At 49.2% G+C, this 25,476-nt stretch overlaps 2 protein-coding genes and 1 long non-coding RNA gene across 7 annotated transcripts; 2 read left to right on the top strand and 1 right to left on the bottom strand.

Moving 5' to 3' along the window:
- Positions 1–372: 372 nt before the first annotated feature.
- On the top strand, positions 373–13,625 carry cnnm4a (cyclin and CBS domain divalent metal cation transport mediator 4a). Of its 2 annotated transcripts, XM_088435607.1 has the most exons (10): positions 373–1,048; positions 1,375–1,980; positions 2,157–2,397; positions 3,076–3,219; positions 3,392–3,526; positions 4,181–4,350; positions 5,194–5,290; positions 6,118–6,207; positions 7,597–7,790; positions 8,379–13,625. In XM_088435607.1, exons 1-10 carry the CDS (start codon positions 428–430, stop codon positions 8,865–8,867), a joined length of 2,787 nt encoding a protein of 928 aa, XP_088291733.1. In that variant the 5' UTR covers positions 373–427; the 3' UTR covers positions 8,868–13,625. The 2 variants fall into 2 exon arrangements, with proteins under 2 accessions (XP_088291733.1, XP_088291734.1); XM_088435608.1 differs by lacking the exon at positions 6,118–6,207.
- Positions 11,710–15,375, bottom strand: LOC148412199 (uncharacterized). 2 transcript variants are annotated; one of them, XR_015868026.1, is made up of 2 exons: positions 14,401–15,375; positions 11,710–11,865 (listed from the first exon to the last, which is right to left on the bottom strand). It is a non-coding gene; the product is annotated as an uncharacterized LOC148412199 (long non-coding RNA). The 2 variants fall into 2 exon arrangements; XR_015868025.1 differs by having other exon boundaries at positions 14,263–14,410.
- cnnm3 (cyclin and CBS domain divalent metal cation transport mediator 3) lies at positions 14,512–25,395 on the top strand. 3 transcript variants are annotated; one of them, XM_088435610.1, is made up of 12 exons: positions 14,512–15,252; positions 15,775–16,109; positions 16,422–16,598; positions 17,283–17,440; positions 17,502–17,645; positions 17,906–18,064; positions 18,147–18,316; positions 18,462–18,558; positions 18,898–19,019; positions 19,088–19,232; positions 19,382–19,433; positions 19,820–25,395. In XM_088435610.1, exons 1-11 carry the CDS (start codon positions 14,515–14,517, stop codon positions 19,423–19,425), a joined length of 2,289 nt encoding a protein of 762 aa, XP_088291736.1. In that variant the 5' UTR covers positions 14,512–14,514; the 3' UTR covers positions 19,426–19,433; positions 19,820–25,395. The 3 variants fall into 3 exon arrangements, with proteins under 3 accessions (XP_088291736.1, XP_088291737.1, XP_088291735.1); XM_088435611.1 differs by having other exon boundaries at positions 19,088–19,224; positions 19,344–25,395; XM_088435609.1 differs by lacking the exon at positions 19,382–19,433.
- Positions 25,396–25,476: the final 81 nt, after the last annotated feature.

The following is a 25,476-nucleotide window of genomic DNA, read 5'->3' as shown; positions in this document are numbered from 1 at the left end:
ATCTCGCCGTCAACGCTTCTCACCGACGTCATAAATCTCATACGTTACGGGTCCCACGTGACCTTACATAAGAGCGGTGCGGCCGGCGCACTGTTGTTGTTTACAAACGGCCCGCTACGTCACGCCACCGGAAGTGGACGGAGGTCACCGAGAAGCCACCGGGAGGACAACGATCGAACATTTTTGGGTCATCGACAGTCGACAAATCCAATAAATGCGTTTCCAACAAAAGAATTTTTTGTGCACGAATAGTACATGGTAAATGTGCTCTTGATTCCTAATTGTGCGGGACACTTCCACACGTCACCGATCTCGCGCACGCGGGTGCTGTCGATCACCTGGGAGAGGAGGGGCGGGGAGGCGTCGGGGGCGTGTCCGCGCGCGGCGTGCGTGACGTCACCCGCGTCCGGCACCAGTCCCAACAAACATGGCGAGAGAATGGAGCGGGCAGCAGGGTTACATCGTCGCCGTCCTGCTCTTCCTGTGCAGCGCCGACGGAGCTCGCTCGGAGGCGGCGGCCGCGGCCGCGGCCGCGGCCGCGGGCGGAGGCCCCGGCGACGGCGGCGGCGGCGGCGGCCCCACGCAGGTGATCGGGATGCGGCTGGAGACGAGCGACAAGCCGGCCGGGACCGGTGACGACGGCGTCCTGCAGGTGACCGAGGACAGCTCCGTGCACTTGCGCTTCTACGGACTCCGCCTGCACCCGGCCGCCTGGGCGCTCATCCGCTTCAGCGAGCTGGACTCGGCGCCCGGAACCGGGACCGGGACCGGGACCGGGACCGGCACCGCCGCCACCTGCTCCGACTTCACCAAGGACATCGCGGTCGGGACCTTCATGAACGTCAGCGGCCGGGGCACCTCGGGGCTGCTGCGCGTGCACGTCAAGCCGCTGCGCAAGAGCGAGCCGAGCAGCGAGTACGCGCTGTGCACGCGCGTCGACGACTGGGACCATGGCGGCGGCGGAGGACGCTGGATGCCGCTCGGCGACCGCGACGGGCGCCTGCTGGTCGTCGAGGAGAAGAAGTCGCTGCTCCCGCTCTGGCTGCAGGTCGGTGACGGACGCCGATCGGCCTCGATGTAAAGACGTTTTGCGCGTTTTGGACGACGGGCCAAAATCCCAGAGTTGGCAAACGCGTAGCGAAATAAGCAGAACCGAGCCCGGCGTGTTGTCGGCTGTCCGTTTTGAGAGGTAAAACGGAGGCAGAGTATTTGGCGGCGAAACGGGCCAAAATCCCAGCGTTGGCAAACAAGCGTAATATTATCAGAAGGTCGCGCGATGCATCCCGAAAAATAAAGACCGGAGTGCAAAGCGTCCGGGCCCAGCGTTGACAAAAAACTTGTGGCGCGTGACGTGACCCCGGCGTGTGGCCGCAGGTGTCGCTGACCTCCTGCCTGCTGGCGCTGTCGGGCATGTTCAGCGGGCTGAACCTGGGCCTGATGGCGCTGGACCCCATGGAGCTGCGCATCGTGCAGAGCTGCGGCACGGACAAGGAGAAGCGGCACGCCCGGCGCATCGAGCCCATCCGCCGCAAGGGCAACTACCTGCTGTGCTCGCTGCTGCTGGGCAACGTCCTGGTCAACACCACGCTGACCATCCTGCTGGACGACCTGATCGGCTCGGGCCTGGGCGCCGTGGCCGCCTCCACCGTGGGCATCGTCATCTTCGGCGAGATCGTGCCGCAGGCGCTGTGCTCGCGCCACGGCCTGGCGGTGGGCGCCAGCACCATCGGGCTCACCAAGTTCTTCATGCTGCTCACCTTCCCGCTCAGCTTCCCCGTCAGCAAGCTGCTGGACGTGCTGCTGGGCCAGGAGATCGGGACGGTGTACAACCGCGAGAAGCTGCTGGAGATGCTGCGCCTCACCCAGCCCTACAACGACCTGGACAAGGACGAGCTGGACATGATCCAGGGGGCGCTGGAGCTGCGCACCAAGACCGTGCAGGACGTCATGACGCCGCTGGCCGACTGCTTCATGATACAGGTGCGGGCGGGGCCGGTCCGCACCCTCCTCCTTTTTTTCGGCTCCGTCTTTGTTTTTCGCCTCCGTCTCTGTCGGTATCGCGTCCGGCGCTGGGACGCCGAGCGGAGGGCCCGGGCGCCTCCTCACCCCGGGCGTCTCTCTCTTTCTGTTTGGTGGGCGGCGCGCGCGGGGGCCAGGCGGACGCGGTGCTGGACTTCGACACCATGTCGGAGATCATGGAGAGCGGCTACACGCGCATCCCGGTGCACGACGGCGAGCGCTGCAACATCGTGGACATCCTGTACGTGAAGGACCTGGCCTTCGTGGACCCCGACGACTGCACCACGCTGCGCACCGTCACCAAGTTCTACAACCACCCCGTCCACTTTGTCTTCCACGACACCAAGCTGGACACCATGCTGGACCAGTTCAAGAAAGGTGTGCGTGTGCGTTGTGTGAGACTGTGGGGTTGTGTTTGCGTGACTGGGTCAGCGTGTGGTTGGGTGTGACTGTTTGTGTGTGTACTGATTCGGGGTGTTTTGTTTGTGTGACTTAAGTTGGTGCAACTTACTGCTTTTGTACGTGCGTGGTTGTGGGACTGCTTTTGGGTGCTTTTGGCTGTTTGTGACTGTGTGAGACTGTTGGAATGTGTTTTTGTATGTTGTGTAATTTTTTGTGAGTCCGTATGAGTGTGTATTGATTTTGTGTGGGTACTGATTTTTGTTGTTTTTATGTGACTTTTGCATGTGTTATGGGTGTTTGTGACTGTGTTTGTGTCAGCACGCGCTGTCGTGCGTGTTTTTGTTTGTGTGACTTTTGTACGTGCTGATTTGTTGTTGCGTGTTTGCGCGTCTTTTCCCGTGACCGCGTTTGTTTGCGTGGCGCCTTTCCGTGACAAATCGCTGTTTTGTACGAGCGCGTTACCGCGGCGGCGCACGTGCGTTTCGACCCTCGGCCCGACCTCCGCACGGGAAGTCGCGTCGCCCGGGGCCTTCCTGTCGCAGTCGATAGAGCGCGGCGAGCGGCCGTCGAGCGCGCCAGTCTGCGGAGGCGTCCCCGTCGCCCCCCCCCCGGCGTCCCGTGGCGCCGATTTGAGCGGAGCCGTCTTCCCCTCAGGTAAATCCCACCTGGCCATCGTGCAGAAGGTGAACAACGAGGGCGAGGGCGACCCCTTCTACGAGGTGCTGGGATTGGTCACCCTGGAGGACGTCATCGAGGAGATCATCAAGTCGGAGATCCTGGACGAGTCGGACCTTTACAGTTGAGTAGACTTCCCGCCGGCCGGGCAAATTTAGCAGCCCAAAGCGGCTTTGCCCGGTGGCCAGATTGGCGGCGGGATTAGCGGCCGGCGTTTGATGAGATTTCCTCAAGTTAGAGCGGGTGCCGTGACGGGCCGCCACCTCACGCCCTTCCCCGTTTTGTCCCCGCGCAGCCGACAACCGCAACAAGAAGCGAGTGGACGCCAACAAGAACAAACGGGACTTCTCGGCGTTCAAGCACGACGGCGAGGCCAAGGCCAAGATCTCGCCGCAGCTCATGCTGGCCGCGCATCGCTTCCTGGCGACGGGTGGGCGCTTCCCGTATTTCCATCTCTTCCCGTTTCACCGTGACAGCAACCCGTTTAGGCGGCAAACTTTTAGCCTTCATTCTTCGGAACTTTAGCTGGTTTTTATTTAACGGCAGTATTTCTGCGCGCGGCCGCCGCGGTAAAACCTATTTCCGTATTGACACACACCTCTTCCTGTTTCGCTGTTCCGGCAACCCGTTTAGGCGGCAAATTCGTATTGATTTCCCTCAGGCGTCGTTTCGGCGCACAACATAACTTTGTCGACGTCCGTTGCCCGCTTCCTGTATCGGTTTTTCCTCACACGCCCACGGCGCAAAAAAATGCGTCGCGATATTTAGATCTCATCCAGGTTTTCTTTCCCAGCGGCCCGTTGAGGTGGCCGGGATTCATTTCGGCCGCCGCTGTCGTTTTTCAGCGCGTCCGGACGGCGCCCTTTCACGCCATCTGCTCCATAACTATGAGGATTTCCTGTTCCGGCTCCTCCGGCAGCCCGTTTAGGCGGCAAATTTCGGGCCTCCGCTCATTTCGGCCTCCGTCGCTTGCTAGCTAACCATAATAATAACGTGAACTATAATAACTTTCAGCTCATTTTCCATTTTGCCACCACAAAATGGACGCATGAGTAACGAGGTGTTTTTCTGTCACGCGTCTTAGAGGTGAGCCTGTTCGGCGGCTTCCACGTGACCGACAAGGTCCTGCTGAGGATCCTGAGGCATCCCGACGTCATTCAGGACTTGAAGTTCGACGACAACGACAAGCACGCGCCGCAGCACTTCCTGTACCAGCGCGGCAAGCCCGTCGACTACTTTGTGCTTATTCTTCAGGTGCGTAAAAACAATATTACAAGCTAGCTCTGCGAGCTAACCTTCCAGCTGTCGTCGCTCGCTCGCCTTGATAGCGCTAACGTTGAAAGATTGAAAGCTAACTTCGGAAGTTAGGGTTTTCATATGAAACTTCAAAATCGGATGCTAATATTGCAGTCGGCGTGAGCGGTAACATTGGAAGCTAATGCTGGTGCTAACTTTGTCCCTAATGTTTTTCTTTAGCCAACATTAAAAGTTATCCCTGGATGCTAATGCAATACTAGCATTGGAGGTCAATGCTAACTTTGCAAGCTGAATTTGAACCGGTTGCAACCCAAACCTAAGCTAAGTCGGTTTAGAAAACGCTGTATAAATATTACTCATTTCAAATTTCAGAATTTAGCAAGAAGAAAATTCAAATGGGAGTGAATAACTCTGGAAGCTAATGCTGCTGCGAAGTTTAGCGCTAATGTCAGAAGAGAACATTGGTTTATTTAGCAATAACATTCAGCGTTGGATGCTGACCTTAAAGTGAACCTATTTGCATGTATATCTGTACAGTTCCTTTCAAAAGTATTGGAACAGCAATGGCACAGTTTCCGCTAGGGTAAATGGATCGGGAAAAATGTTTTGTGGATGTTCATGTCCTTAATAACAACAATAATCGGAACTAAGCCCACTTGAATGGGCTTGACAACAACAACAACAACAACAAAATAGACATTCAAGAGGCTCAGGTTGACTTTGAGTAAGGACACACCACAGGTTCTGCTACAATATTCATAGTGTGTGTGTGTGTGTCACAGGAGAAGACACACACGCAGCCGCAGATGCCGTCAGCTTCATTACATTTGTGCGTTTCAGGGTCGAGTGGAGGTGGAGGCGGGAAACGAGAACATGAAGTTTGAGACGGGCCCCTTCTCCTACTATGGCGTCATGGCGCTCAGTGCACCCTCGCTGGGTGAGCGCGCAAACACACACACACACACACACACATTCTGTTTCAAGATATCATTAATCCGCCAACAAAAAAATTGTGAGACATTTTTAATGGGGAAATTTGCCCTCCACATTTTGGCCACTTGGAGGCAGTATGGCAAACGAGAATCTACATAGAGACAGTTACAGCTGCTTAGTAAGAATCCTTTTTTTGCAGAGGACAAAGAATATATGCATGTGAATTTCCTTATGGTGTCGGTCCCCATTTTTGTTAAAATTTTGGGGTTCTTCCCACGTGTTCTCATGTCGCCACACCGATGCTATCTGTTTAAGCTAACTATGGTCATTTGCATTGTTTGTGAGCATTTGTTCAGGAAAATCAATGCGGTTGTTCAAATTCCACAACCTGTGCTTGTTGCTGTGAGTCGCAGTCAAGATTTTTTATTTTTAATCAAGAATTTTTCTTCATCTGTCCACCAAGTGGCAGCGTTCGAAGCTTCCGTTTTTGTTGACTCATGTTTTTTGAAAGCTCGGCGTCTTCTGTGATGATGTAACGTGATGCCGTCTGTCTGCGAGCGTGCGTGCGTGTGTGTGAGAGTGTGTGTGTGCGCTCACCCGACACTTCCAATATCAACAAGAGAGGCCGTCTTAATCCGCCTCCGAAAATAGTGGCGACAGTTGAAAAGGTGCTTTAAAGAAGGCGGGGCTTGTGAAAAGTGCTTTGAGAAGGCGGGGCTTGTGAGGAGCTGCTGTACCTAATCAAGTGTCTCGTGAGGCCGGAGGAGAAAATAAATCCTGTCTATCTTTCTCTCTCCTTCCCCCCCGCCCCCCACCCTACCTCCCCCCCAGCCGTGACCCCCCCCCTGTCCCCGTCGGTGGCGTCCCCCCCTCCGAGACGCCTCTCCCTTAAGAGGTTTTCCGTGTTCTCTCGATTCCCAGGTAAACATTGGAGGGTCATTAGGGGGTCATCATCATCGCCGTCGTCATTGTCGTCCCCTCAGCTTTTCTCCAGCAAGCGCTAGCCGTTAGCATTTGACCTCAATGGTGACATTGAAGAGCCGTTTTTTGGTCGTCCATGAGAGGGCAGCAGGGAGTAAAAAAAAACAAAAAAACAGCATTAACGACTCAGCGGCTTCCAGCAGCAGCATCTGTTTCCGTGGTGATTAATCGCCCCGCCTCCGTCCTAAATGAGCTCAACATTCCAGCTTAATTCTGGCCAAGGAATGCTCATGCTCACAACGAAGCAATTTACATCAAAGACGCACACAGGACCACGCAATTGGAACTCTTCTCTGCTGTTAGAACACGGCAGGGGGACAAAATGTGAACAAATCTTTCAAACAGATACACCTCCCTCAAACACATCTGTCAACAAGGGGGACACAGGCGCAAAGACAAACAACTCTCCTCAATAATATTGCTAAACATCAAAGACGCACTGTAAACATCACCGCAGACACACAAACGCATCATTTAAAGGTCAATAAGGTGGGCGCAGGCGCAAAGACAATAAAATCCCCTCAATGACTTGGCTAAGCATCAAAGACACACAGACAACATTCTAGCAGACACACACCTTCCTCAAACCTCTTTCAAACATCAACTAAGCAGACACGAGCCCAAAGACAATTTCCCTCAATAACATAGGTAAGCATCAAAGACACACTGTAAACATCAGCACGGACACACTCCTACCCCCAAAACGCATTTCTTAAACATCAACAGGGTGCACACGGGCGCAAAGACAATCAGTTTCTCTCAATAACAGCTAAAAATCAAAGACACTCTGTAAACATCAACACAGGCAGCACACCTCCATTTGCGACATGACATTGAATTTAACATCAGTGACACGGGCGCAGAAAGACTTGCTTCTCAATGCAACTCTGAGCATCAAAGACACGGGCTCTCAGGGCCGAGTCATCATCAAAGACAGACACAGCCGCGTGGAGATGTCCTAGATATGGATACGCTCGAGACACACGTAGATGTGCCTCTCTTTGTAACACGGCTTCAAAAATCAAAGACAACAAAGACTCACTTGCCTCTCAGATGCTAAGCTAGCCACTTGCTAAACATGTGTTCTTACCTCTATCCCCCCTCCCCTTGGCTATGACCTTGCCGTCAAGTAACCCCTTTACTCCACCCCCCATCCTTGACATCACGGATGACATCACAGACCTCGGCCAATGAGAGCACCGCGCCAAACAATGCACTGGGCCTCACGCGGCGGCATGTTTGTTGTTCACCTCCACGCCACATTTGTGTGTTGACTCTACACGCCGTCGCACCCGTCATTTTGGCAACCTCTTTTCCGTCCAACCGCAGAGTTCCGTTCTCCGTCGCACGGCGGCAACCTGAACCGCTCGGCGTCCATCAGCTGTAGCGAGCGCGGAGGCGGAGCCGGCGCGGGTCAGGAAAACGGCTCGGTGGGCGGCAGCAACAGTCAGATCCCGGGAACTCCCTTTCAGTATGTTCCCGATTTCTGCGTACGAGCGCTCAGCGACCTGCAATTTGTCAAGGTATTACATCTAAGACACGGGTGCACATGTCAACAAATGGTTTTGGAACATGAATTGAAATATTATATATATATAGTGTTACACAGCAAAGGCATGCAAGTGCATGGACACAACTCCCTTCAAACATCAAAGACACGCATACAGAAGTAACATTTTGGAGAGACACACAAGTGTATATAAACACGGTTTTGAAAATCAGAGACGGCCGTAGATCCCATGAAGGTGCTCAAATCCCTTAATAATGTGACCAAGTATCAAAGACATGTACTGGCGTGCTTAAAACATGACAGACACGCACATAGACAACTCTCTGTACGTCATTGATTGCATTTGCAAGTCATTAAAGATCGATCACAGGACTTCAAGGGCAGACGTAGCTGTAAATGAAAACGCGGGACATTGTTTTGAACGTCAAAGACACGACGCAACTCCCTTCGCAACTCGTCCTACGTCAAAGACGGCCATAGATCACGGGAAGGTGCCCTTTGTAACGTGGCGGGCCATCCAAGACAAACACAGCCGCGCTTAAAACGTCAAAGACACGCGCTTATATCGCGTCCAACTCCCTCGCGCCTTTGTGATCCCCAGATCACGCGAGCGCAGTACCAGAACGCCGTGCTTGCGTCGCGTCTGGACAGCACGCCGCAGTCCCCCGAGGGGAGCCAGCAGCAACTGGACGCGGCGCCGGGAGGCTGCCCGCCGCTTCCCCTCGCCACGCCGCTTCCCCTCGCCACGCCGCTTCCCCTCGCCACGCCGCTTCCCCTCGCCACGCCGCTTCCCCTCGCCACGCCGCTTCCCCTCGCCACGCCGCCCGTCAAGCGTCCGCCGCCCGGCCGCTCGGCCCCGCCGCCCTCCGGCGCCGGCCCCTTCTCGCGGCGCCCCAGCCAGTCGCCGCTTCCGAGCAACGCCGCCCCGGCTCAGGCGCCCGCCCCGCGCCAAAGCACGCCGCCCGCGGACGTGGAGTGCGTCCCGGGAGAGACCACCACGCTGCTGGGGGAGCAGCACAACTGCGTGGACCCCCGGCGGCCCGGCCAGCCCCCGGCGCACCCGCGGTCCAATACCGAGAGTACCATTTGACCCGCCCCGCTTCCTGTTTGCCTGACTTTTCACCAATGGCGCTTTTCTGCGTTGAAGGTACTCGTTTCCGAGTTACGGAGGCCAACCGTGGCCCGCGTTCGCACCGCCCTCCCGGTCCGGTATTTTCCCGCGCGCGTGAAAACTCGGAAGCGGGGTACCCCGTCTACCCGGAGGTAATAAACAAGCACGACGCCCTTTGGCTTTATCGCGTTACGGAAATCGTCCACGTGGAATATCCCAAACCTTTTTGTGTATACGAGGCGGGGACTCAAACCGCGGGATGGGACAGCCATGACTGCGACTGAAAAGTCCAAGGCACCAGTTTTTGGCCAATACCTTGTCATCACCGAGGTGTTTTCTTTGCTTCTTTATTATTTATTGAATATTTATTTATTTATTTATTTTGGACTGTGAGGATGGTGATTTACCGTAATTTCCCAAATATAGGACACGCCCTTAATACTGGGGTCCGATTCCGGTATTTTCGATGTTATCCGGTAAAATTCTTCATATTTTCTTGCGTTCATATCGGTAAGAAACGTGTTTGTTGCGCGTTGCGTGTTTCGGATTGTGAGCGGGCAGTGAAAGCAGCGCCAGCGGAGGTGGCTTGAGTTCATTTTACCGTAAATACCTGAACGCAATCCGTGTTTCGCCGAGTTTATGATGGTGTGTACCGTGTACGCCAAACGACCGTAATTAATAAACGAGTCAAATTGAGTATCTTTCCGCGTTCTCGAACCGAAACTACCTCAGCTAACGCGAGCCGCTGTTAGCTGCTAACAGCTAACCGACTTCCGCCCTCCAGTTCCTCCTGTTACGGTAATTATTCTTAGAATACAACTGATATAAAAATGCAGCTTGGATGGTGTAAAAAAAAAAAAAAAAAAAAAAAATCACAATTTTCCGGTACCGTTTGTAGGACGCACCCATACTTTTGTCCTTTGTTTTTGCGGAAAAAAAGTGTGTCTTATATTTGGGGAATTACGGTATTTATATTTGGCATGTAGTTGGACAGGCTGCTAACTTGTTGGCGTTTTTAGCGCCCCCGTCAGGATTATCCGAACAACTGATGTCATGGCATTTCGGCAAAATGTCGGTTTGACTTAATTTTTGGGACAAAAGGGATTTCGTTAGACGACCGATTAGCGTCATGTTTCGCGGGCCTTTAAATGTGTGCAGCAGCTAGCGTAGTATAGCTAACGCTGTTGTGCCCAGTCACTGAAAGGGAATTTTGCTTTCATGTTAATTTTAGCGGGCTGGACCAGCGGTGCCCAACGGTCGGTCGGCGGCCTGGTACCGGTCCGTGGATCAACCGGGCCGCACCCGAAATAATGATGTTTTTGAACGGACTTAGTTTAACCTTTAACGGGTCATTCGTCTGTGCTTTGTTTGTCTTGAGCTTTGATTTTTGGCGCTACCTCTGGCCACTGTTGATATTGCATTTTGTAGTGAGGAAGGACGGTGCGGCTTCACTTGAGAGCAGGGTCTGCCGGTCCACAGTAAAAAATCTCAAGCGTTGACCGATGGTGAACGTGGTGAGGAAAATGTTGGGGACCCCTGGGCTGGACGGCGGACTAGTGGTTTGCATGCCTGCCTAACAGTGCTGACATTCAGGGTTCTAATCACTTTTTTTCCCCGCCTAAATCTCAGAAAGATTTTTAGCACATTAGCTACATTAAAGACTGTAAATTGTCTGGAAATCTGAATCTTACTCTCGGATCGACCAAAAGGCAACTCGCTGGTCTAGTTAGCATGCTAAGCTTATGTCATTCATGTTTAACCGGTGTCTGTGTCCTTTGACACGTTTTCTGTCTATTTATTAACTGTAGATGTTAAAAATTCAGCATTTTTACGCACAAAGGCTCACGGTCAAACATTCCCTCGCATGCCGTCTGAAGCCTTAGCCTGAATGCTAAGCTAGGCTGCCAACAAGGCGGCTTCGTTCTCACACATGCACTCAAGTAGCGATAACGCAAAGTTGTAGCAGCTATCAGATGCTAACTCTGTCTTATAGTCTTATTTATGAAACTATTTTATTTGACAGGGACAATTATTCATTCAAGTGTAAAGAATACTCCGGCTAGCTTTAGCGTAAGCTAGCTCTAGCATAAGCTTTACGCCTCACAAACGTAAAGTGCTATCCTATGCTACTTTTTTTGGTGTTTTACTTAAAACAGGAGTATCCAGACTTTTTGAGGGCTGCATACAGAAAAATAGAAAGACGAAAGGGCCATGTTATTTATTTATTCATTTTTTAAGGTTCTACTTATTAACTCATACATATTTTGCATAATTTTTCATTGTTTAAGAGTGGACATTCAGCCCGTAGTTTGGACACCTCTGATTTCCTAGAACGCTACATTTGGCACTGTGGGAATCGATAGCATCCTGATCCGGAGCGTGTAGCAGGTTTAATCCGTTGGTGGGAATGTTGTTTTTCCAATGGCACTCGAACGTCTCACAACAACGAAAGCACAATATTGTTTCTTGTACCGTTTTGTAGCGCGAGGTATCCTTTGCTACGTTTTTGCTTGCTTTTCTTGGGCGGGACCCGGAAAGCACTCGTAGCCTTTTAGTGCGAGCGTCAGAACCGGACCGCATGCAGGTTATCTGGGGTCCGTGTGGGACCGGCGGTCCTGTGCGCGTTTACTACTGTGAAATGTAAAAAAATATAACTCTAGGGGACGTTAGCATCTTCTATTTATTCTTGTTTAGTTTGCACTGAAGAAAATGAGCTTCCTGATGATCTTGTGTGTGTAATTATTTTTTGGTGTAAATACTTGAACAGATGATACTCTAATATATATGTATGTATGCATACAAAAACATTTATTTCTCACTATACAGTGAACCCCTGTTTATTGTTGGGAATACATCCATCCTAGCTGCTGCAATGTGAGCTGCTTCTTCTTGTAAATTCCACTGTTTGTCTTGAAGTAGTGCTCGGTGCTTCCTGACATCTTGTGGCAAAATGTGGTACTTCACCAGACGACAACGTCTACAATGAAACAATTTTGTTATTTTTTTCGAAATCATTTCAAAATGTTTTTTTTCCAGACTATACCGCGGCCTGCAAAAATGTGGATGGCGGACCCCAAATGGCCCCCTGGCTGTAGTTTGGACAGCCCTGGTACACCACAAAAAATGTTGAAATGACGGCTATAGCGGGGGTTCACTGCATAGAATCGACCTTGATTTGCGACTATTATGGGATGTTCCCTCAGCAATAAACCGCACAAGCTTTGACCTCTCACTTCCTACTCATCCTCTGTAACATTTTGACGACCAAAGTTGATCTTTCCACCGCCGTTTTGCTCGCTCGCCTACGCCTCCTTGCAAATATTCCACTTCCCGCTTGATCCTTGTTTCCCCGTGCACGTTTTGGCGGCTATGTCGTTGTTCCTACTGTGTTTGACACTTTTTGCCCACCGGGACGATGGGCCTTCAGCTGGACATCAAGTACAGTGGTCCTTCTACTTACCAAATGAAGTCATTTCCTAACGTGAATCTTTCATAAGTAGAGTCGCTATTTACATGTAAATAGCCAAATCCATTCCAAGCCCCCCAAAAGGCTCCTAAACCCTTCAAATTAATATTTTTTATGTATAAAAATGCAGCACAGGCTGTAACAAGTGCATATTGGAATTACATTAGTGCATAAAAATCAAAATAATGTAAAGAATCATACAAAATGCTTCTAAGCCCTTTAGATGAGTCATATTAAAGGTAGCAGTTGACAAAATGAATGCAGTTCACTTGTTTGCCTTGAAATGGTGCTTGTGTGTTGATAAGTGCAGAGAGAGAGAGAGAGAGACCTTTTTAGGAAGATTAATTTGTACATTTTTGCCTTTTGACATTTTCAGTGATTAAGGAATCCTTTGCAAGTCCACAGAAGCAACAATAGTATTTTTTTGTAATATTTTGAACGTAAGTTTAATTGGGGGTCATGCGAAGTGCTTCCTGTGTGACGTCATTGCTAAAGGGTTAACGACATGCTAACAGGAACGTCAGACGCGACAGCCCAAGGTCGTACGTTACATATATTTTTTTAGGTGAATATTTGCAATGTTAGCCGTAGCTAATGTCAGTGTTATATATTTTTTTAGTTCTACGGTATAAATTGTAGGTAAGAAGTGTGGATGAAACGAATAACGATGAAAAGTGGAAGACCAGTAAACATGGATGCAAAAATCTATTGTTTTGTTTGTGGGCAAGCCGGCATATTGATAAACGCTAAAAATGCATCACAAAGTGCAACATATACGATTGTGATAACATATTACATTCGCTGGTGTCTCATATGGCTCCAATGTCACCTTTCGTATCTTGTATTTTCTCTCGCTACTAGGGACAAAATGTTTCCGCCGAGGCGTTTCGGTAGCTACATTTTTCGTAACGAGGCGTTGGTAAGTAGAGGTACCACTGTATATGGAATCGATGCTCCAACGGCTTTACATTGTCATCAGCATCCTCCTCTTTGCATCACGTTCTCGCAATATTGACAAATCCACAATAATACTGATGTAGCTTGTGTATGGCACGATGCAGTCAAGTCAACGTTGGATGCAAAGGTCTTTTTTTCGCAAGGCACTCATTAACACGTTTGACTCTGCCGGTGAATATTTAATGTGTCTTATGCAATGTTTGACAGCTAGGAGCGTGTGCAATGTGAATATACTCGGTCCTGTTTTATAAAAAGGCATCAGAAGAATCTGTCAAGAGTTCATGAATAAAGCTGACTTCTATTTCTCTACACAATCTGTTTTAAGTTCATTCATCCCGATTTATCAAACAGAAGCTCATCCGGCAACCTTGTAACTCAGCTGCAATGAAAATATTACCAGATGAATTAAATCTTATTTTTTTAGAAGAAGAAGAAGAAGAAGCAATTATTCAAATTTAAGTTGTCCATGCTATGATGCATAAAGAGATGAAAAACACGATATCAAATCTTTTTTGAAAATAAGTCATATGCGGTTGATCATATCTATTAAATTAAATTGTGTTATGCATGTATGTTTGAACTAACATTTTAGTTGTTCGCGTTAAGTTGCCTTTTTAGTTTGTTTTCAACACCCCGTCTTGAGTTTTCCCACGATTTGAATGTGGCTCGCGCCTTTGCAGACGTAAACAAACATCCCAGCGCCCAATTGTCCTCCGCTCGTCGGGCCAGCCCATTTTTTAGAGCCAACATGGACGCCCCGTCGCGGAGTTTCACGAGCGCCATGATCGTTCGCTTGTGCTGCGTTGGCCGTCAGGAAATTTGAAATTTTAATCGCTTGGTCGCGTCTACTACTCGTTGATTAGAGTTAGATATTGAGTTTAGTTGTTTTTGTTGCAAGTCAATTGAACATAAGTCCCAACATACATGAAAGCGATGCTTCTTTTTACGTACCTTAAAAATGAAAGTCAAACGTATCGTGCCCACAAATGAACATTATTTGAATAAATTTGGTCGAAATTTCTCAGCTCGAGTATGATTCATTGCGTGTTCGAAGTGTGTCGAACGTGCGTTTGCTGAAATGTTCGTTACCCGAGCGGAGTTATTTGTGCGTTGACATGTCAACACATCCAGTCGCAGTTTGTCCCACGATTTGAAGGCGGCGAGGCTGCGAGTGGGCGGGGCCTGTCGCAAGAACACAGTCACATGACCCTCCCCGGAGCCAGGCCGAGCAATTCCAATATGGTGGCCAGCTTGGCAGGTCTCCGCTTGCTGTTGATGATACCGTTGATGCTATTGTTGTCGTGCGGGATCCGGTTGGGCTTGTGCGGCCAGGCGGCGCCGCCCGTCGTGCGCCTGCGCCCGGAGGACCCCGCGGGCCGCGTGTGCATGAAGGGGGGGATCATCTCGGCGCCTCGGGGAGCCTCGTTCAAGCTGCGGCTCTTCGGCACCGCGCTGAGGAACCGGACCTGGCCGTGGCTGGCCTTCGCCGCCGGGGCTTCGCCCGAGGACCCGTGCGGGGACGAGGACCGACGGCGGCGGGCGGCCTTCCGGGTGACGGAGCCCTTCGCGGCGGCGGCGGAGGAGGAGGAGGACTCCAGCGGGCTGCTGACGGTGGAGGTCCGGTCGGGGGGCGGCGGCGGCGGCGAGGAGCGCGACCTCCATCACGTGTGCGTGAAAAGCGGGGGCAAGTGGACTTCGGCGGGTGAGGACAGGCTGCGCGTGGCCTCGGACGAGCCCCCGCCCGCGGAACACATCCCGGCGTGGGGCCTGGCGGTGCTGGTGCCCCTGCTGGTGCTCGCCTGCGGGCTGCTGAGGACGGTCCACCTCAGCCTGCTGTGGCTCGACCCGGTCGAGCTTTACGTGCTGCACAGCTGCGGTTCCGAGGAGGAGAAGCGCGCCGCCAAGCGTCTGGAGCCAGTCAGGAGGAGAGGAAACTTTCTGGTAAAGAAGCTTTCACTTCATAACCGCAGGCGGACGCTCCGTCAGTCCGTCGCTGATGGGCGACGGTTTTCAGGGGCGGAGCTACGTGGTGGCCGCCGCTGGCCACCCCTAAATCCAGAGCAAATGTTTGACGTCTTGTTTTTCTGCCATTTTTACAATAGTGTATTCATTTTATCCTGCTTGACAAAGGTTTGTGTTGACTGCATATTTACATTTATTGTGTACATGAAAAGTACCATTCTTTTAGAACAGGCACCTCTTAGTCATCTAGATAAACAAACGTAACACACGCGTACTGCCTTTGTTATTTTGTGAATAGGTTTGCAGTTGAAAAACAAAGTTTTGGACTCTTTTGTATATTCACTCCTCCGAGTCATATTGACAACTTCCTCCACTTAAAAGTTGCTGCGGAATAATTTGACAATCGCTTAGTTGTCGATTAATCGCCGAATCGGATCGGCTCCGGCCCTTTGGCGATATCGCTACTGAATTATGGGCCAGTTAATGTTTGGATTCCCGCAGGCATGCTCGCTGCTCTTCCTGTGCGTCCTGGGCCACTCGGCGGTGGCGGCGCTGCTGTTCCGGGCTTTGGGCTCGGTGGCGGCGGCGGCCTTCGCGGCGGCCGCGGCGCTCTTCCTGCTGGCGGAGCTGCTGCCGCACGTGCTCTGCTCGGGCTACGGCTTCCAGATGGCCCCGGGCCTGGCCTGGCTGGCCCAGCTCTGCATGCTGCTCACCTGCCCGCTCTCCTGCCCGCTGGGCCTGATCCTGGACCTGGCGCTCAGACGCGACGTCAGCACCTGCTGCGTGCGCGAGCGGGCCATGGAGATGATCCGCACCAGCGTCAACGACCCCTACAGGTACCGTGGCCGCCCACGCTCTATCCCTCTCCCGGCACATCTATATATATAGAAGTACAGCAACTAGCGCCACAGATTATTTTTTTTCCAAAATTATTCCTCAAGGACTGTTCTTTCCTTATAGCTGTATTCTACTGCCCCCTGTGGCAGAGGTGTGCAAAACAGAAAGAGCCATAAGATTGTTATGGAGCCAAAGAGCCAAAAATCGTTGTTTTTTTTCTTTCCATTTTATTGAATTTTGTCATGACTTAAGAAAAAAGAAATCTTGTCTTTTTGAGAAATGAAATCCAATACTTGTGTGTCGCGCGGCAGCGAGTTTGTGAAGGAAGAGTTCAGCCGCGGGACGCTTCGCAGCAAGACGGTGGAGGACATCTTGACGCCGCTCAAGGATTGCTTCATGCTGCCCAGCTCCACCCTGCTGGACTTCTCCACCATGTCGGACATCATGCAGAGCGGCTACACTCGGGTGCCCATCTACGAGGAGGAGAGGTGGGCGCCAAAACTCCCAACGCCGAACATGTCAAACATACGTTCCGTGGGCCGGTTCTGGCCCGCAAACGAGTTGATGTACTATTTTAGACAGTATTTGAAAAAGAATAATACATTTGAAGTTGTTGTTTCAAACTTTATAAATAAATAACCGTGATTTGATTCCAGGTTCATCCCCGTTTTTGGAAAACTTCAACGTTAGCCACCTATGGTTTTCTATCATAAATGCAAATGTTGTTGTTTGTCGTTCACAACTTCTGCAGAATGTTGTATTAATGTTAACTGAAATTTTGCACCGAAAAATGTGAATTGATTCGCCATATTGCCCAGGCCTCGGCTTTTATTATTGTTTTATTTATAAGTATGCATTTTGTGTGAACTCTGTCAGTGCCAAGCATTATAGGAAAAGGCCGATCACATCTTTGGTAGCTATCGAGAGCAACAGTGCCATCACGTGGTCGCACGTAATTACTACAGTGCTCAATAAGCTTCAAATTCAAGGAAGGAGTTAATACATGTATGTGAATAAGTTGAATCCACATTATCACAGAGTGACAATTTACGTCGGACTCATTTGCTCAAATGTTTTTCACCTCAAGTCCAAGCATTCCATAAAATAAGTCAGATCGAAGATCAATCCGCTCTCGCTCACGTTTCTCGTTTTCTCGTCCTGCGCGCATTCAGGTCCAACATCGTGGAGATCCTGTACGTGAAGGACCTGGCGCTGGTGGACCCGGACGACTGCACGCCCATGACCACCATCACCAAGTTCTACAACCACCCGCTGCACTTTGTCTTCAACGACACCAAGCTGGACGCCATGCTGGAGGAGTTCAAGAAAGGTCAGTCGGAGAGCCGGCCCGCGCGCCGGCAAGCTCGCTAACGCCAGCTTGCCGCTTTCAGGCAACTCTCACATGGCCATCGTGCAGAAGGTGAACAACGAGGGCGAGGGCGACCCCTTCTACGAGGTGCTGGGATTGGTCACCCTGGAGGACGTCATCGAGGAGATCATCAAGTCCGAGATCCTGGACGAGTCCGACGGCTACCGTGGGTTCTCGCCGAGCTTGCGCTGACTTTGGGGTTTTGTATATATATATATGAAAAGTAGTTGCTCTAGAATGATATTTTACAGACGGTTTCATCGAAAATTATTTCGGGGGGTAAAATCAAAATACGGTTCTGTAAAAAAAAAAAAATACAACAATCCCAGGTGTAGGATTTTATTATATGTGGGGTTCATTGAAATGTATTTTTGGGTAAGATAAAAACACAGGGTCCGTAAAAGTGTTTTGTTTGTTTGCACGCAGTGGAGCGTAAAGTGAAGCGCCCCGTGGCGCCCCTGGAGATGGCCCTGGAGCCCCGCGCCACCCCCGAACACTTCTCGCTCTTCAAGACGCCCGAAGGGGAGGCCAAGATCAGGACGTCGCCGCAGCTGCTGCTGGCCACTCACCGCTTCCTCTCCAGAGGTGCGTGCGGCGCCGCGCCGGGCGCTCGCGTCTGCCGCTCGCGTCCGGTCCGGTGACGCGTCTTGTCTTGGGCGCGGCGCAGAGGTGGAGCATTTCAGTCCGGCGCGCGTGTCGGAAAAGATCCTCTTCCACCTGCTGCGCCACCCCAGCGTCAACCAGGAGGTGCACTTCGACCCCGCCAACCGCCTCAGCCCCGCCCACTATCTCTACACGCGCAACCATCCCGTCGACTACTTCATACTGCTGCTGCAGGTTGGCGGTTGGGGAGATTGCATTTTTTTTTAAAAAGACATCGATTCCCTTTGAAATGATTTTCAGGCGCTCAAAGGCTTCTCGCCGAAAGCATCTCAAGTAAAATGTAAATACTAAAAAGAAGTACGTTTGAATTCGCCACCAGGGTCGTGTGGAGGTGGAGATCGGCAAAGAAGGCCTCAAGTTCGACAACGGAGCCTTCACCTATTACGGCGTATCTGCGCTCACGCTGCCATCTTCAGGTCAGGATCGGAACTACAACAACACCAAATCAGTCACGACTTGCTTGCTCATTGTCGTCAATCGTCATTTTATTTATCGATTTCGATTTGACTTTATTTTTTTTATTTTATTTCGAAATGGACGGTCAAAATGACGGTTAGCCGCAACCCAATTGGATTTGATTTATTTCGAGCCAGATTTCTTGATGAATCGATTGTTAAAATGAAGCGTTAGCCGCGACCCAAATCGACTGCATTTGTTTTGAGCGGGATTCGCGGATGAGCAAGAAAGGATCGGACCGGATGTTTTGCTTCGGGCTTCGCGAGGTGACGCCGCGCGTCTGGGGCCGCCTTTGCTAGCGCACGATTCGCCGGCGTCCACGCAGCGCCAGTCGCCCCGAGATCCGTCGGAGGCCGCCAGCCCGTCCGGCTACTGCCCCGACTACACCGTCCGGGCGCTCAGCGACCTGCAGCTCATCCGGGTAGGCGGGCGCACCTCTGCCGGCGCGTCAGTGCTCCTTCTGATTGGCGGGCTGGCGGACGGGCGCAGGTGACCCGGCTGCAGTACCTGAACGCGCTGATGGCCTCGCGGAGCGTCGGGGGCGGGCCCAGCCCGGAGCCGCCGGAGATCAAGATCCTTCCCAACAGTCAGACCAAACTGCTCAACGACAGGAACGCCGCCTCGGCCGGGCCGGGTGAGTCCGCCCGCCGCTGCCGCCGCCGCCGCCGCCGCCGCCGCCGCCGGGGGTCGGGGGCCCCGCCCCCTCGCCGCACTAACGCCGCCGCGGGCTCTCTGCCGTCCCGTTGTCCCCTTTCTCGTTTCCGGCCCCGCTTTCTCCTCCAGACTTGAGCTTCTCTTTCTTTGACGCCATTGACAACTACTGCTAGCGCCGCAGGTGAACGCAAACGCTCTCCTCTCCTCGCCTCTCCTCGCCTCGCTCTCTTCGCGTTGGCTCTCCTTTACGCTCATTGGTCATTCATGCGATGCCCCGCCCCTTCCTCTGCTCGCTTTTGTTCGAAGATTTTTTTACCTTTATTTCTATGCATTTCATTTGTTATATTTGATTTGTATTCATATACGCTTTGACGTCAATCCTTAAATAGTTCATTTTTAACTCAAATTTGAATTCCAAGCTTTTTTTTTTTTTTTTTTCAATTTTCACTCACTCAATGTTGTTCATTTACGTTCCTACGTCGACGCTCGACCTCGTTGGTCGTTCCCCGCCGTGCGCCCGCCCCCTCCCCTCACTGTCGTGTGCTCTCATTGGCCGGCTTTCTGCAGACGGAAGCGGCGGCGACGGCCGAGACGTGGACGGCGACGAGGCTCGCGCGTAGCCACGCCTTCCCGGAGCCTTCGTCTGATTGGATGAGACTGGTCTCCCCTTTTTTTTTTTTTTAAATCTCCTTGTAGTTATCATTATTATAATTATTATTTTCGTTCGTATTATTATCATTCCGTTTTATAAACACTGTGTGTAGATCGTAATTCGTTTTTAATCGGGGGCGGTGCCTTTCTTCCAAGTTGGGCATTGCCATTGGTCGCTTTTTGCTGCGTGCGTGCCAAAGTGCGCTAGCGGCGGTCCGTTCAGATTCCTGACGGATCAAACGAGCGATCCGGATGGTCACGTGACCTCGGGCTGGTTTCCGCGGTTAGGGCCACGCCAACTGCAGAAAGTTTCTGTGTTTTTTTGCCAAAGTTCTCTGCTTGAAGGACGCTTTAAAAATGAGTCCGTTTCACGTTTTGTATTTGCGCAGGCTAGCCGCGGACGTGAATTAGCATCTCTTTAGTATTTTTGATTATTTTTTTCTTATTTGTCTTCATTTGCTCATTTTGGCCACCGTTTGGACTCCTCCTTAAGCGGAACCCCAGACTAGCACCTTGCACTCGTCCCCTTGTCTCCGTGTATAAGTGTTAGCATTAGCATGCTAGCTGAATGACAAAGTAGTGCATACATTTTTTTTAATGAATCTTTTTTTGGGACCAGCTGACATTAGTTCTTATCAAGTGCATGCCAAAGCTTTAGCCAAGGTTGGCAAGGCTAACGTTGCCTCATTTAGCTCCTATCTGGAAGCTAGCATGTGCCACATTTTAACAAAGGCTAACCATGCTCACCTAGCGCATTTAGCTGCTACTGGAAGCTAGCATTTGCCAAAGCTTTAGCCAAAGCTAACCATGCTCACTCTGCGCATTTAGCTGCTTTCATGAAGCTGCCATGCGCCAAGGCTAACTAGGCTCACTCTGCGCATTTAGCTCCTACTTGGAAGCTAGCATGTGCCGCAGCTTTAGCCAGGGCTAACCATGCTCACTGGAAGCTAGCATGTCACTTGGACGTTTTTTTTTTTTTTTTTTTTTTTAAGTTAGTCGAGAGTTCTCGGACGTTGGCAGCCGTTGACAAAGCAGGCGCTATATAAATGAAGTTGAATGGACTTGAGCGTTCCCTTAAAACATATTAGCCTACATGCTAACTTTAGCTCCCTCGGCTTTGGAGACTAATATTAAGGTACTCAGCCGCAGCGCGTTTGTGATTAGCTAGCGTTGGTCTTCTCGCGTTACCAGTTGAGCAAACCCGATGAAACGCAAACGCTCTCAAATAGTCGAGTGAAGATTTCACAAGCTAAGCGCTACGCTAATGTAAACAAAACCAAGCAAGGTTGGACAATCGTTTGAAGGTGGATTTAACAAGACTAACTTTGGCGGTAGTAGTTTTCTGAGGAAGAGAAAGCCGATGACAGGCTCTGGTTAGCGTGATTAGCAATGGGCTAGCTAGCCAAGTATCACGCATGTTCTCATCCTGTATGTGTTTTGGAGCAATTGTTAGATCGTCTCCTCTTCCAGCACAAAATCTTGCTTGATTCCAAGATTTTACTATTCCGATATTTTGTTTTGGTATGAAAAGTGAATTAAAACAAAACAAAAAAAGTGCAAATGTTCAGAGTTAGAGAATAGTTTTTAGACGAGTTTGGAGTTGTTGAATCACTTCCTGTTACATTTTTTATAGTTTTATCCGCAGCAGCGACGTCGGGTCTTTTAATGATTCAAGTTTCCTAGGAAATAAAGTCAATCCTGTTCGAAAAACTTTGTCTTACTTTTGTGTATGGAACCATTCGTAGAACGATTAGCTTCTTGCTAACGCTTGCGCTGGTTTGCCTTAGTCGGCGGAGACGATGCTAGCTATGGTGTTTTTTGGATTTATGTCGTCGTGATAGCCCGTGATCGTATTTCACACATTGCACATATGCGTAGTCATGTTTTACGCTAAATATTTTCAAAATGTAATTATGTTTTTTAATAGTATGGTATATTTTGGTATTAAGAACTATGGGGAAAATGTTTTTAGCATTTTGCATACATTGACATTCGAATGTGCTTGCAAGTACGTTCGAATGACTGCAAATATTTTTGAACGTACTTTGGCATTTTTTATTTTTTCCATCCATTTTCTTTTGTGCTTTTTTGCATGCTCTTTTTTCTTGTTTGCTTCTTTCTTTCGTGCTTTTTGTGTGCTTGTTTTTCTTGTTTGATTCTTTTTTTCTTGCGTGCTTCTTTTTTCTTTTGTGCTTATTTTTTCTTCTTTTTCTGTTGTGCTTTTGTCTTGCATTCTCATTTTTTGTATTTTCCCTTCTTTTTTTCTTGTGTGCTCTTTCTCTTGCTTGATTATTTTTGTGCATGTTTTTACTGTGTGCAACCCAAAGTTTTTCTTGTGTGCTTCTTTTTTCTTGTGCGCTTTTCTCTTATAAGGTGTTTTTGTTTGCTTAGTTTTTTGTTTGCGTTATTTGCACTTCAGGAGCGCCGTAACAATGGGAAAAAACGCAATACTTTTTGCATCGAGCCAACGTGTTCATTTGAATGTACTTGCAAATATGTTCAAATGACTTACTTTTGAATGTACCTTCAGGCAAAATGCAGAAAAAAAAAATTCATTAGAGAACGCCTACATAAGTCTTTCTGATTTTATGATGTGTTTTTTTTTTCGAGATAATGCTACGGGTTACGCACATGCACGAATCAATATACTGTGGAATTATGGGTTTAAAAAAAACAACCAAGCGTTTTTCGCATTTGGCCTACAAGTGTTTTTGAAGGTACTTGCAAGTACGTTGGAATGACTTTGTCGGGGAAAGGTGGCGAGTACGTTGGTATGTTGTGCTCCCGTTTGATGTTCATGAGGCCGACGGGCGCACAGCAACTCGTTGACCTCACGTTTCGTCCGTGCGCGCGCGTTGCCTCTGCCAGTGGCGTTGCGGGCACATGGCAACAGCGTCTAAAAATAGCCTCCTGGTCCTCCTCCTCCTCCTGCAGGATCGCCATTGCTCTCAAACGCTAACATGTTGACATCATTTCTTATATTTGACCCCTCTTTCCCTATTTTTTTTTTCGTCCAATCGTATATCAGCCCCTTTGTTGCCGCGTGGATCCGATCTGCCGAGCTGCTAAAAAAGTGTTTCAAATGGAATCAATAAAGTCGTTTTTGAAATGATTGACAGGCGAGGCGCCGCTCGCACGCCTCGCGCTGGAATGCCATCCGCAAACTAAACGGCGGCGCTGATTTTTTTCAAGCAAATTTGCGAGGCTGCAAAATGTCATCGTCATACGGGATCATCTAGTGTGGTGATTCTCCCCAAAAAATCAAGCATGTGCCCCTGCCATGTATTATGGCACATATTATGCCAGAATATATGCTAAACCGGAAATGTGCAGTTGTGTAAAACTTAATGTAGAACTTCATAGTATAAAGGCATACAATGTTTGACCAAAAAGCCACAATGGGAAAATTTAGCAGCAAGTCGCTTCGTGTTCCAGTTCATTTGCCCTCAATTTGAAAAGACGAATCTGCAGTTTCTATCGCAGTGTTGAAAATCATTCATTCATTCAACTTTGGAGCAACATTTGTAGCCACTATGGCACAATTGAGCAATAAGTTGCTTTATGTTCCCATTCATTTACTCTCAATTTGAAAAGAATAATGTACCGTTCTTGTTACAGCATTAAAAAGCATTCAAGAAAATTGTTGACGTCAATTCAACTTTCTAACTGCATTTCTAGCGGTAACGCAAGGCGGATTTTATTGAGAACCTCCAAAAGATAGATTGTGTGACATCTATTTGATTTCTGTCTCATACGCTAGAACATTTTCATGGCAAATCGACAATGCGCAGTTGTATAAAACTTATTGTATGGCCGATTACTATAAAGGCGTTTGATGTTTTGCCAAGGGGTCACTGTGGCACAATTAAGTGTGACACGGCCTGATGCCCCATTTGATTTGCTCTCAATTTGAAAACCTTCAATCGGATGTCTTGATTTTTTTGGAACTGCTGGTTTATACTGCTTTGCCTGTGTTTTATGGGTCGGTTTTAAACGTGCGCTAATGTCTTTTGCCATTGACTGGTAGTAGTAAAGGGGTGTGGGCGGGGGGGCTGTGAACATACTTGTCTAATGAGGACGTGGTGTGGGTTGGCACAATCCTGTGCTTGTGAGCCAGCTGACTCCCTCAGCAGGAATGTGTGAGTGTGTGTGTGTGTGTGTGTGTGTGTGTGTTCATAGGCCCCGCCCACATTCTCACATTCAGGCATTCTCACATTCTCCATTGAAACGTGCGCTCGCCCCGCAGCTGCCTCACGCCGACGACAAGTCAGGGACGCCGCCCCTTTGGGGAGGCTTCCTCTCTAGTAGGAATACTCTCCGCTCTGAAAACCTGTTGGCTTAAAAATAAGCCAATGATGAGTCGAAACGGGAGCCACCTAATATTTGGCTCAATTCGAGCCAACTTTTAGGCTTGTTTTTCCACTATCGTTCTGCAGAAAACAACCGAAAAGAATGGCCAGCAAATATTGGGTCGGTCCTGACCCAACTTTTTTCAAGAGTGTGTTACAGTAGTTGTAGCACACTTGTACATGAATTGTATGAAAGGTAGCGGCAAATGCAATTGCACATGTAAGAATAGTACTAGTTGAAGTTGCACAAGTACTTAGCAAAGTTGCGGAAATTGTGCTTGAAATTGCACAAAAACTATGTGTGGATGAAGTAACAGACATCATGCTTATAATGTATATGAAACATTATATAAAACGATATATAGTATGAATATTTAAATCTATAGAATTATCACATAATGTACATGTATTATACAACAATAGAATGTATAATCTCATATATATGTGTGTGTGTGTGTGTAATAATGCTTATAATCATTGTAAAAGTAGTAAAAAAAAGTGTAGTACTAGTTCTTACAGTAAAAATAGAAAAAAATTATAGCAATTGTTTTTCTAGCGATTGTTTTTGCGTCTGCACCTCTTAATGCCACGGTGTCTTGATTTGTATGTGCACGTGTAAAACGAAAATACATTTGACGTATGTTGCCGACAACATACCCACATGTGGCGATGGACAAACGAAGCTTCGTGAAGCAAAATATTTTTGACTCCTATTTTTTTGGCTCTAAGAGCCAATGGGAACTTGAGTACATTTCCACCACACCGATGTTTATTTAGAAAAAAAAAGTCCACAGGCGCTTCATTTTCCCATCTCTGCCAGCAGGTTCAAAAATTTGAGTTAGGGTTACTATGTGTGGTTTGCGTTTCAGCCCTGCTGCCAACAGGGGATAATGCTATGTTTTTAAGCGTTTGGAATTTGGAGTTGGAATTTCTCTTGAAGAATAAAAATTTGCGAGTCAAGAAATGGCCATTTCCTTTATTCGTAAGCCATGAAATTTCCTTTGCACAATACATTTTCCTTTAGAAGTATTTGAAAATATCTTTCTTTTTGTAGTTGCTGGTTTTGTAATAACTTTTCTATAATCTTGTGTCAATAATATAGTTGTCTCTGTCGTTTGGAAAAGAAAAAAAAAAAAGGAAAAAGGAGATCCACGGACCGGTTAGTCGGAGTCCAGCTGGCTTTTAGTCCCGAGTGAGGGAGAAGAGAGGCCGATGGCGAAGGCC

Source organism: Hippichthys cyanospilos, chromosome 15, assembly GCF_059441005.1.
Source record: "Hippichthys cyanospilos isolate Australia breed blue-spotted pipefish chromosome 15, RoL_Hcya_1.0, whole genome shotgun sequence".
Classification (NCBI taxonomy): Eukaryota; Metazoa; Chordata; class Actinopteri; order Syngnathiformes; family Syngnathidae; genus Hippichthys; species Hippichthys cyanospilos.
This window is presented reverse-complemented; position numbering and strand designations above follow the sequence as displayed.

Coding starts and splice junctions, on each gene's coding strand:
- cnnm4a (XM_088435607.1), top strand. CDS start 428: ATGGCGAGAGAATGGAGCGGGCAGCAGGGTTACATCGTCGCCGTCCTG. Junction 1,981..2,156: donor CCGACTGCTTCATGATACAG/GTGCGGGCGGGG, acceptor CGCGGGGGCCAG/GCGGACGCGGTGCTGGACTT. Junction 3,527..4,180: donor GCATCGCTTCCTGGCGACGG/GTGGGCGCTTCC, acceptor CACGCGTCTTAG/AGGTGAGCCTGTTCGGCGGC.
- cnnm3 (XM_088435611.1), top strand. CDS start 14,515: ATGACCCTCCCCGGAGCCAGGCCGAGCAATTCCAATATGGTGGCCAGC. Junction 17,441..17,501: donor GCTGGAGGAGTTCAAGAAAG/GTCAGTCGGAGA, acceptor TGCCGCTTTCAG/GCAACTCTCACATGGCCATC. Junction 19,020..19,087: donor GCGACCTGCAGCTCATCCGG/GTAGGCGGGCGC, acceptor GGACGGGCGCAG/GTGACCCGGCTGCAGTACCT.